Below are 12899 nucleotides of genomic sequence, written 5' to 3'. Positions count from 1 at the left end.
ATATCCATTCAAGATGTGAACAATTCATCCGGTACCAATTTATTATTCTTAGAATTCGTGTATTTGTTATATTTATTTAAATATTTGAATAAAATTACCAGTCTGTCATTGTGATAATTTCAGCAACACAAAGCAGCAAGATCAGATTTATTTGTCCTACATGAACACACAAAGAAATGTGTCCAATCAGCACTTAATTCAAAGGTTGTTTTCCTATCAGCCTCCTTCATCAGACTAATCATCGTTCTGCTGACTGTCTTCATCTCCCCAACACCTTTTCAACACCCGAGCATGTTGGAGCACGCAGTCTGCCGTTTTGCATTATTAGATCCCCGTCAGGGGCACTTCCTCTCCCTCTGAGGAGTCATCGACGACGAACGTGAGGAAGATGGGACGCGACGGCTCCTGCCTGCTCGTTGCAGGAGGAAGTGGAAGAGACGATGCTGATGGACTAATCTCTCGCTCTGATTATCTTCCCGTTACAATCAGATGGGAGCCACTTGATGAAGAAGAGCAGATTTTCTCATTACGCTCAGATCTCTCATGACTAAAACAGAATATTTGTCAGGGCTTTGTCTGTATGCCCACATCAAATCATTCAATTTATCAAGTCTTTCGTGTCTGAAAACTTCATCCATCCTTCTTTACCTGCTTTTTCCTTTCCGGGTTGCTGGTGTCACTGGTGTATAACGGGTCTGTTTTCATACATAAGGCGAACCGGATTATAAAGCGCATTAGGCAAAACAAAACAGTCAAACTTTTTTCAGATCATTCACAATAACCACATAAAACTGGTTCAAAGTCAGTAAGCACAACCAGAATTAATACATAAGATGCACCTGATTATAAGTCTCACTGTCAATTTATGAGAAAATTAAATGATTTTAAGTGTGCCATATAGTCCGAAAAATACGGTAGGTTACAACTACAACTAAATATTTGACAAAACAGCGCTTCAAAAATGAGCAGCTTATCTCTTTACTGCATGTGAGAAGAGAGCAGCAAACATGGAAAATATGAACTGTTATGACTTGCATCTTTTCAGCATGCACTGGAAAACATTTACTCAAATGTCAGGGCTGCTGAAGCATGTAAATAACTACATTTCCATTGACACATCAGTTTGAATAGTAAATTACTGCCCTTCGTTTCTCCCAAAGATTAGCTGGCAGGAGGAAATGGTGGGGAAAAAAATACATAACCAGTGGACCAGTGGAAATAAGACAAACCGAGCATGTTAAACCCCCCTCTCCACTGCTGCGTGATGGAAGCATTAACTGTGTGGACAGAAAAACATGCAATGGAATGAAGCGCCAACAAGCTAAATGTTTTTCTCTGTTCATTTTTTCCCCTTCGCAGCTCAGACACAACAACCTGCCAGCCACTCAAGACGGATGATAGGAAAGCAGTTGACACACGGGCGGACAGCGCTAACAGAAATGGCTGCGTCAAAGGACGTAAACACCACCGCCACCACCACCACCACCGCAGGGCCAAAATGTGAGTTTGCCTTTATGCGCTCACAAATGCTTAAATGTGATGCTTCAAAACCGTCAAGAGGGTTTCCTGAGCTCACAGAACAGGTGCTTGGACCAAGATGAGAGAGCGTGGAAATCAATGCGCGGTAAAGATGTGGGAGTTTTCATCAGTGTGACACTCTTCTGATGATGAATGGTTCAGCTCTGTTTTGTGTTTTGAGGTTGTTTTTTTTTTTTTTTTGGTTGATCTCAGAGCTGATGATAAAGAGCTTCAGCAGCTCATCAGAATCCCTTCAGGGCCCCTGAGTCTCAGCGAGAAAAACCGAGCATCATTCTGCAGTGTAAAAAGTCTCATCAGTTTAAACTGCAATATAAAGATGCTGGGAGGGAAATTTCCAGCGTGTCAGATTTTCACTTGCACCAGCACCTCAAACAGGAAGCTCCCTTCATCAGATGAGAACAGCTTAAGGTTTGCTGTTGTGATGTCTTAAAAATGTAAAACGAGCACAAAGAACATGTAAACATGTTGGATTCTGATAAAGATTGTACTGGGGAGGTATTCCAGCAAGCAAGTTTGGTGAAAACTGAGCTTGATACCATGGAGTCAAGATAAACGCCATGTTTGACACCCCTGAAAGAAATGTAAGTGAAACTCAGCATCTGTCACCATGGTAACAGACTCTGAGGTAAACCTGATCACTGTTTACTGGGGGGGGAAAAATCTGTTTCTACTGATCTACTGGAGCGGATTTTGCCACCTAGACTAAATTTGCTCTCATCCACAGATTTTTTTTTTTTAACAATACTGCTTTATATTAACTCATTTATCTCAGCAACATTCACTGATTGCACATATTTCATCTTCATTGTGCGCTCTTATCACAACAAACTCTGTTCATCACGCTGACATTTGCAGGAACTAATTTGCAAAATAAAACATCTCCACAATCACTACACAGTAAAGACAAATTATTCACTTTTGTTGGTCTTTTTTATTCCCAACAAGCCAAATAAATGTTTATATTCAAAATATTTTTCCAGAAATGAGCTTCTAGCCTGTGGAAATCCACCCGGGTTAACTGGAGTCTGGATCCACATTCCTGATCCAAATCCAGACTTTGTTCATTAGTGTTTAGTGAGTATTATATTAAATGTCTTGACCAGCGGTGGTCGGTCCATTGAGGCATTTACCTCACAAAGTAGCTCCTCCTCATAAATGATGCACTTAGTTACTGAGCTTGCTGTGCAATTTTGTTCTGTGTATTTTAACAATTTAAAATGGAATTTAAAAAGATTTTTTGTGATTCATTCTCAGTTCTTTACTAATTTACTGGCACCGTTCATCAAGTGGATCAGAACATGTCCAGTGATCCAAACAGAGTCTCCTTTGGGTTGTCAGATTTTCTGCCCTTGATCTGACGTGAGCTCACAAACAGGAATAGCTCCAGCAAAACCTTCTGTGTTGTGAAGATATTCTGTTTAGATCCATTTGGACCAGAACAGAAAACTGAGGAGGATAGACAAAATGTGGGTCATTTTAGCCAATCTGGTAGGATTCTCATCTATTTTGACTATTATAGACACGATAAGAACTATATTGATCCTGCAGGAATTTATTGTGCCAGAGTTTCAATACAAGGAACATGCACAAGGGATCATACAATACATAAAAAGAACAGAGGTATAAAAATACCAACAATTAAGGTCTGAAACTGGTGTGGACAGAAACATTATTGGTCTCATCATTTTTTTCATTCAAACTTTATTTATACAGCTTAGTCTCATTGAGCCTTGGGATCATGACAAGACTGTGGGTTCAATCACTGGTTGGGGAATGTATTTGAATCAGTGATATATTCTTACATGATTTGTCCATTTGTATATATTTAAAATAAAAGTTAAAAAACTTTTACAGATCCAAACAATTTTGAGCGCAAGCATTTGGCAATCCACTATCTCTCTCTCTTGTGTATATATATATATACATGTGTATATATATAAATATATATATATATATATAAATATATATATATATATATTTATAAATATATATATTTATATATAAAAAATATATATATTTGTGTTGTTAATTTGGCAAATTAATGTCCGCCCTACTAATACTTTTGCCAGGAAGCTGCCACTGGCCAGCAGGAAACAGCAGCACTGCATTTGCTGCAAAATATGATCAAAGACGTCGTCTCGTCAGGTATTTCTTAGGTCATCATCACCTTTTTTATGCAGCAGCATTGAGCATGTAAAGTCTTATTTATGCATGAATTTTAGAGGGTATCAGATACCAAAACACTGCACAGCTGTGTATAATCTTGTGATGCAGGTTGTTACAGAGACGTTATAGTTATTGGAGATTATAACCTCAGCCAGACCCACAGCAATGACAAAATTGTCCCATTTTCACCTAAATACTGTCTCTAAGATTACAGGTGTGATTCAGAAGACTGTGGTGTTTTGACAGGTCTTAACTGATCACAGTTGAAGCTTGAGTAAAACACAGCTGAGCTCTCAGTAAAGACCATATAGGGTCACATCACTCACTGTGTCCAATCTTTGCACTGGCTTCCTCAAAACCCTGAAATGCTTCTGTGCGTTTTAAAAAGGTTCAAGACCAACTTGCATGTCTAACGCAACACAGCAGGTAGTCTGGGTCAGGCCTGTTTAGAATCAGAATCAAAATCAGCGTTATTGTCATTGCACCAAAGCACAACAAAATTACATTTCAGCACAGCCTGTCTAAGTAAAACACAAACAAAGAGACGTGGGGAGACGGAGGTGTCTCAGGCTGCGGCCTCGTGGGAGGTGCTGCCCTTTTCATTTAGATAAGAAAAGAGAAACACGAGGGAAGAGGAGGTGTAAACAAATCATATCTCACACTGTTTCCTAGATGGGACACAGTGTGAGATTTGCAAAAAAAAAAAAAAACCTCAGCACAGAAATAGCAACATACTGATGACATTATAATACATATGCTTGAGGAGGCCGGCGAAGGTGGTGAGTTTGTCCGTGGACACTGCCAGATAATTCCATATTCCTGATAAAAGATGATGCAGTGTCTCTCAGCCGGCTCAACTCTGACACAGGTCCACAGATGTCCTCGGGAAAGGAGAGGGTAGGGGGGAGCAGAGCTTCTTGTTCACATAGCATCCAGGAGATTTTGGGATAGTTGGCCAATTCAAAGCTGTCATGGGGAGTCAGATTCAGATAACAACAGTTACTTTGGGTCAGGCCAACACTGCTTGATTTCTGTCTGCCTTATAGTCCTACTGTTACATCTCAAAGGCGACTTCAAACAGCCACATTTTTGTAGTCAGCTCCGTTGGACCGAGCTTGTTGCTTCTCCAAGGTCGATTCCTTTTCACCAGTGAGTTTCAGTAGCTGCAAGTGACCTGCGATTCTCAGAAATCGAGTCCAGCTTACGGCTCAGCTCACAGCATTTGAGCCTGAGTGGTCACCGAATGGGACGTTCCATCACAGACAAGCAATAAATGGAAAAATTCAACACTGAGAAGCAACAATCAGGTTTCATGCATCTTATTTTGAACCAGTTCCCCGAAGGCTAGGAAAGTTTAAAGCTTCTGATTAGATTAAAAGTTTGTTTTATTCATATAAATAACTGCTGCTGAGCAGTTTTATGCCTCATTGTTGTTTTCATCTGAAAGCTTAATCAGATCAAAGACTTCATGTAAAACGAAACCTTTGAAGAAGCTCGATGGTTTCTGGATAAACCAATAAATGTCCGCAAAAACGTTTCAATTTCCAACATCTGATTTCTTTTGGGTTTTAGGCAAACTACATTAGGATGATTTCTTGTTCAAATCTATCTATAAATCTATCTATCTCAATGTAAGTTTCTTGTCTCACCAACAGTAATGTAGCAAAACAAATGAATGCACATGCACAGTATTTTGTTTACTCATGCAGGTACATTTCCAGGTGGTGTTGTGTTGCAACACTGCAACACATTTTGTAATCCCATTAAGTCGACTAGCATTTGCTGGACTTACAGCATCATTGTTCACACTGCTTCAGTGCAACAACCATAATAAAATGAATAAGGATCTTTTAAGTGTTATCACCATCTTTAACATTTTGTATTCCCTCTCAAAAACATAAAACAACAGTTACTTACTGTAATGTTGTCCATATGTTTTATTACATTGAAGTCAAAATACAATTTGTACCTGGCAAGTCAAAACATTTGCTAAGTTTTCCTACATATAATTAATATGATTTATTCCATTGTCCAATTATAGTAATTATCAAGACTAATTTATAATGTTGGGCTCAGGGTGTGATTACATAATTTATTATTAGACAAAGATTATGACTTGAATTTATTACATTAACAAAGAAACAAAAAATAAACCAAACTTGAAATGCAGGATATAAACCTTGTTTAGAGTCACAGACCTAAAGTGATCTTTTCCCTCTGTCCTCCATTAAAGGAGGCTGCATGTTCATGATAATATTAAACTAACACAGTCCATATAAAACAGGGACAAACCAGGGATTAAGGATGTATGACTGTGTTTTTATTTTATTTTTTTATTGAACCGGCCTGATGAGATCCTCACCTGAAGTGGTTATCAATAAAAATGTTTGTCCTGTCAGAAGTTAATGAACTGAACTTGCCTTTTAAAGTTGTTTTTTTTAGATCATTAATTTTTGCTTGAAGGTCAAATAATTAATTTTCTGCCAATACAATCATGCTGGGAGGTGCTCAACTAAGTAAAGAGAAATTACAGTTCATCATTTACGCTAGACACAAGCGTCCGTTAAGTCAGAAAGTTGCAAGAACTTTACGTATGTTCTTTGGAGCAGCTGCAGAAAACATGCAGTGCTGTGATGAAGTTCTCACGAGAACTGTCCTATAAAAGGCAGGAAGACATAGACTCATCAGCGTTCATAGAGTTAGGAGCAAAAGACGAATAATTAACAGCACCCAGTCGTCGTCTACACAAGAATCATTTCCACGCACGCTGTTCAAAGAGGAGAGAACTACTTAGATCCTCACAATCAGAACTTGGCTCAGGAGACAAAGGAAAAGGACAATTAGAAAATATTCAGTACAAATGTTATAAATTCCAACACAATTTTCAGGCTGCTTGTGTTTTTATTGCACTTCTGTAGCCAGTGATTGCGTCATAGTGGCACCAAAATATGACGTTCTCGTTTAGCCAATGTCGTTCCGCATTGGCTAAATCATAAAGACCGAGGACAATTTGCCCCGAGTAATTTTTGTATGAGCTTATAAAAAGCAGGCCTGCGTTGCAGAATCATAGGTGGGATTTAATTTGCGAGCTGTGTTCTGTTGTTTGCCGCCTCCCATTTCACACATAAATGCCAATTCGATGCTATCAGCGCTGCGATCAGAGGTGGATCATCTTTAACGGTTCAGTCCACCCTTAGTGTGTTACAACTTGAAGGTTACGCACAATGAACGAGCATCGGTCTCCACACACCTGCTGCAAAAAGCAAAACTGTTTGCGACTGAGAACGAGAATAGAACATATCGGCATGTGTGGTCCTCGTTGTGCAGCACAGTGGAGGGGTGTGATGGTGTGGGAGGGGCTTTGCTCTACAAACTGTTGGTGAATTCCAACAATGTTCAGTCAGGTCATCTGGACGTTTTTTTTTGTGCTGAGATGTTTCCCTCTGAAAGGGTTAATCTTAACACCTTTATCCACACAAGACGAAGCATAAGTTTTCAGAACGGCCTTCTGCAGAAGTGGGAGTTCAGCTCGACCAAGCGTCAAGAGATGAAGTCCGACTTCCTGCTCTGTGACGTTCGTATTTATTGAGTGAAATGGGTGTGGGAACAAGACAGCGAACTCAGCTTTCTCTGACACAGCAGAGACACAAATATTGGACAAATATGATAAAGAATGACACAACAGAGACAGATTGATACGGACGCAGGATGTGCAAGGTCAGAACTAAACAACAGCATCTGTTGTTTGTAGAAATCCAGGGTCTGGTCTTAGCACACACACATGAGCTCCAAACAGGAACTCTGGGTGTTTGGTGTTTCAGCACGTAGGAAAACTGAAATGGGCTTGAGTTCACACGAATGAAGCAAATAGTAAGAAGTCTAAAACAGTTTAAATGATAACATTTTTAAAATTACCCAACACCCTCTATCTGGAAGGCTTCCAAACCTGGATTATACCTGGATTATTGTACATGGACTTTAGTGTTTTGAACCAGTTTGACATGACTGTCGACGAAGGAGAGGGCGGGCACCAGTGGTCATCTTAGCACCAACATAACTGTTTTTTTCCCACTTTGGAGTAAGTTGTTGAGAGAGAAGCAGATTTGTTTGGCGTTTCTTCGGACTGATGAAGCCTTCTGGATGGAGGGCGAAACATCTCAGAACAAAAAAGAAAAAAAAACATCCAGATGATCTGACTGAACATTATTGGATTTTATACCTGGATTATTGAGCATGGACTTTGGTGTTGGTGAATTGTCATAAACTGTACACGTACCAGCATCGCTGTCACAGCATTCCACACCAACACCTCGTCCTATCTTGTGTGCAGTATAGATGACATTTTAACTCTAAACTGAAAAGTAAGGCATTCTTTCATGGCATCTGTTGTCCTGCAGGACATTAAATAGTCTGATTACAGAGTTTACATATAAATCAGTTGATGTTGTCACAAGAGCAAGAATCCAGAGAAGGACTGAGAACGGAACAAAACTCAAACTCCAACCCAACAAAGTTCAGTCAGAAAGTTCAGTCAGGTTATCTGGAAGTTTTGTTGTTTTTGAGACATTTCGTCCTTCATCCAAAGGACTTCATCAATCCGAGGAGCCACAAACAAACTCAGTCCCACAAATGGCACACTTTCATAGTGGACCAGTCAGTTTAATGGTGATAGGATGGTTTCTGGGGACTGCCCTCTCCCCCGTCGACTCGTCTGAGGAAGCCATAGCCAAAGTAGTCAAACTTTGGACCACTTTGGAGTCAAACTCTAATAGAAATTTAAGTGATTTATTTACAGTGACCAAACGTGCTATATACAGGGCAGGGATCATGGAACCTGGAAAGGGAGGAGAACATGTTGATTCCTGGGCTGATAGTAGCTGAAGTTCATTCTTGGTGTCTTACAGTTGGGTTGGCTGGTTGCGACATGGAGGAGAAGGCAGAGGGTTTCCAAAAGTTAAGGTCCAGAAGTAGTGATGTGTCTTTCTGTGTCGAGGCTTCAAAGCGTGTGTCGAGTAATCCAGGAGGATTTATGTGGAGTGTGTATCGAGGCGTGTATTGATGACGCACACTGTATGGAGCGACGTTCGAGGCTTCCCTTGCGGGCCGTACCACGTGACCGATTCAGGAACTGGATCGTTTGTATGCACGAGATTCATAATATGAGGGTCAGACAGAAAAATCCGTCATCACCATCATCATAAAAACAGATTAAGATCATTTGCAGATCAAATTTAGACTTTGTTTGAGGTCCTCACAAACATCCATCCATCCATTTTCTTTACCCGTTTATTCCATTTTGGGTCTCGGTGGTCGCCGTATCATTAAAAAAGCAATCACTGTGTGAGGGGCGGGGTACACCCTGGACAGGTCTCCAGTCCATCACAGGGCCACATAGAGACAAATAAGACAAACAACCATTCACTCTCTCACTCACATCTAGGGACAATTTACCAGTCAGTCTAACATGCATGTTTTTGGTCTGTGGGAGGAAACTGAGTAACCGGAAAAAACCCACACAGGAATGGAGAGAACAAGCAAACTCCACCCAGAAAGGCCCCCGGACCGGGGTTTGAACTAGGGACCTGCTCGCTGAGGGGCAGCAGCTCTACCAGTTGCGCCACGGTGCTGACCCTTCACAAACCAGTTATGTTACAATCCATCTACCTGTTTTACATTTATAGTCCACTTAATGGCGCAGTAGAGCAAATGAAGCACCATGGGTCGTCAGATCATGAGTCGAGCTATTTGATGGAAAGCTCTGCTTCATGAAGCTTCGTCTCACCATCACTAGAGATTAGGCTCGGGTATCAAGTCTCTGGAAACACAAAGTACACTTTGGTAGTTTACACAATAAAGGGCTGGAGGTACAACCAGTTGGTGGGTCATGTTCCAGCAGGGAATGGAGCTCAACTGAAAAATTATTCTCCTGGATCCAATTAGTGGAAACGACTTCCAGCTGCTGCTCATTGGTGCCACCATGAAACTCAGGAACCTGGAGGCAAAAACTGAAAACCGTACAGGTGTTACCATTTTTCTGTTTACTAGAACGCGTGTTTAATTAAACACATTATAATTTAGACAAAACAAAAATCGAATTGTAAATCTTGTTTAAGTATGAAGGTGTTTATGGTTTTGATTGCATCTCTTTCATTAAAAACAATAGTACCACATGTGGCACATTATACACCTGTTGACATTCAGCAATCTGTAACAATGGCTAGGATAAGCAAAGAACTTGTGTAGCGTTTGACCTTGATTTGTGACCTTGACCTTGAAGCTGGGGTGATGAAAAGATTATGTGACACGCCATCTAGTGGTGCAAATTCATATCAAGTATGTTAAATTATTTTGAACGAATCAAAAGTTATGGTCCAGACAATAGAAAGTTTACAGATGGACAGATGGAGATTATACCATGCTACGTCTGTCTTTTGACAGGTGTAAAAAAAAAAAAAAGTTTATTAAATTAGCTGAAAAACTTTTCTGTGAATCTCAACAATTTGAAACGATTTGTTTATGTCTGCTTCTTCTATAAGAAAATAATATAAAAAAAATTACATTTCGCTATAGGCCAGATTTGATTTACTCCACAATTGGGGATATACAAAATAAATAAATACTGCTATCTAAAATAGATGAATACATACTGATATCTAGTATCATGTAATCTTTGTGTAATTTCAAAAGATTTAAAGGTGTAAATCTCATCTCTTCCAACCTTTCAGTGCAAGGTCAGCTGAAGAAAGGGCTACAGAGCTGCCTCCACAGGTAGCATATAAAAATATATTTTTTAATGTTATTTATGTTGTTTTAAGTGGCTAATGAGCTGCAGGAATGTCAAAATACTTTTTCTAAATAACGAAGTGGTGCCTGAGTCTGGTCTCTTGCTAATTGGCCAGCAGCGGCGAAGCTCTGAAGGGAACACGAACACTGGTTAGAAAATAAAACTACAAGCCTCTGACTCTGGATTCCATCTAAAGACAGCAGTTTGTCTTTCACGAGTGCGTTTTAAAAGGAAGTTTCAAACTAATTGGAAGAAGAAATGGTCAAAGAAACTATTGCTTGTGCTGACAACCATTGTTTACCTGAAACTTTAGTTGAAATAAGCGCGTTAAATTCGGCTTTAAGCACATTCTCATCACATCTCCAAAGGTCCCATTCGCTGTTTCACTAAATCACAATTATGTTCCCTCTGCCTCATCAAAGGATCAGTTTCTGCTGGCAAAAGGAAATGCAAATGCCCTCTCATCCAGGCCAGAATGGTTGAGGTGTAAATGGGTGACAGAGCACTCTCATTATCAGAAGAAGGGACTTGGTCTTGGTCGAACTAATCAGCTCTAATGTGTTTCAGTCCCTAATGCTCCCAAACTGTCGACAACGACAAACAGGGCTATTTATTTTAGCGGGACGTTTTTGTGCATCAAGGAAAACTGGCACATACTCTCCAGAGCTCCATGGGTGCATAAATCAATAAAGGGTCACTGCCTTTATCCGTCTTGATCAACTCACCTGTTTGCATGATATCCTGTTGAAGATATAAAACCGGTGAGCATAAAAAGCATCATACACCACTGCTGCTTGAACATTTCTGGATTTATTTACCATATTTTTTGGACTATAAGGCGCAGTGGGTGCAATATCAATTAACGGGTCTGTTTTCATACATAAGGCACACTGGATTATAAGGCACATTAAGCGAAACAAAACAGTCACATAAGTCAAACTTTATTCAACCCATGCATAATAACCACATAAATTTGGTTTGAGTTCAGTAAGCTCAGCCAGAATTCATGCATTATGCACCAGATTATAAGGCTCACTGTCAATATTATGTCTTTAGTTTCCTATATTCTCATTTATTCTGCACATTTTTGCAGAACCTGTTGTGATGTCTTCATCTTGTTCATTCCCTATCACCTCCCCACTCACAAATCTGTGCCACTGAAGTACTGTGGTACTTGACAGACTTCCATCTCCTTTCCTAAAGAAGTCTTTTTCAAACAGATGGCGAAATGGACCTCAATAATCAATCTGCCCAGCAGAAGGAATCCGATTATTTTATTTTTTTTATAGTATAATGATGAATTCATTCCTAACAGAAGAAAAAGCAGTAAAGAACGATAAGACTATTTATAGAACATTTATTTTAAAAAAGCATATTCACGCATCAGCAATGTGTATGTGGATCTCTACTGAACGTGAAATTCAGAAAGATAAAAGTGCAACAAAAATGTGGAACTCCTGCTGCGCAGAGAGCCATGAACAATCTAAGGGAGTCCAATAAAAATTAAATTTTAAATGGATTTTCTTTTCTATGGAAAGTGCATTTTAAATTTAGCACAACTGAACTATATGATATCAAGGACTCAATTTATGACTGAAATCTGTTATTTCTTAAATTAGGGTAATTTTTTTAAAGAGGCAGTCAGTGGTTAAATAAAATGGAGCAGATTTTAAAGATAAACTCATTTTGGTTTCGTACCCTGATCCAGAATCTCTTTGTTGGTGTCCAGCCTCATCCTGACCTAAAAGATGCCGCTCTCTCTTTTTGTGTTTTAAATCGATCTCAGCTGAACTTTCTCATGATGTTGTCCTTTGTGATTGGATCATCTCGTAAGGAACGTCTGGCTCTCAGATAATCCCACTGACGATGGCCCTGAGGTCTTATCAGGATGAATTTATATTCATTGATTCATTTTACAGTTATTTTAATCCACACATTCTGTTCAGGTTACTGTCTGCAAAACTTGAATAAGCACTGGAGCGAAATCAGAAAAAAGCTCAAGTATTTTGATGAGCGGTCATATTGTAATGGCTGCTTTTTGTGTATACTAAAGTCTTGAATCATTTAAAGGTGCATTAATCTGTCCACACATTATTTGCACTGCTCATTTATTTATTTTACCCTGAAAGCATTCTCATTTAAGGATGAAATACATAATCCTGAACAGTACTTCTTGAGTATGCATCTGGTACTTCCTGAATACATACCTAGTACTTACTTGGTACGTATGGAGTACAAATTTGGTAATTACAGCATACTTAAAGGTTACTTATGAACTACATACTGGTATGTACCTGGTATGAGTTACACACCAGGTACTCAAGGGTTACATACTTAGTACGTACCAGATATATACCTAGTACTTACTGGATACATACTTGGTACTTATGGGGTACATACAGGCTACATA

The 12899-nt window shown here is 39.5% G+C and overlaps 1 protein-coding gene across 1 annotated transcript in view; it reads left to right on the top strand.

The window, feature by feature from the left end:
- Positions 1-12899, top strand: part of srrm4 (serine/arginine repetitive matrix 4) — a 75192-nt gene that overhangs the window by 39406 nt on the left and 22887 nt on the right. Inside the window, exon 2 of the mRNA XM_037680206.1 lies at positions 1360-1500. Coding sequence (XP_037536134.1) covers positions 1360-1500 — 141 coding nt within the window. The remainder of the gene's footprint in view (positions 1-1359; positions 1501-12899) is intronic.

This window comes from Nematolebias whitei, chromosome 8 (genome assembly GCF_014905685.2).
Source record: "Nematolebias whitei isolate Nwh7 chromosome 8, NemWhi1, whole genome shotgun sequence".
Lineage (NCBI taxonomy): Eukaryota > Metazoa > Chordata > Actinopteri > Cyprinodontiformes > Rivulidae > Nematolebias > Nematolebias whitei.
The sequence above is the reverse complement of the archived record's forward strand: the minus strand, read 5'-3'. Positions and strand labels throughout refer to the sequence as shown.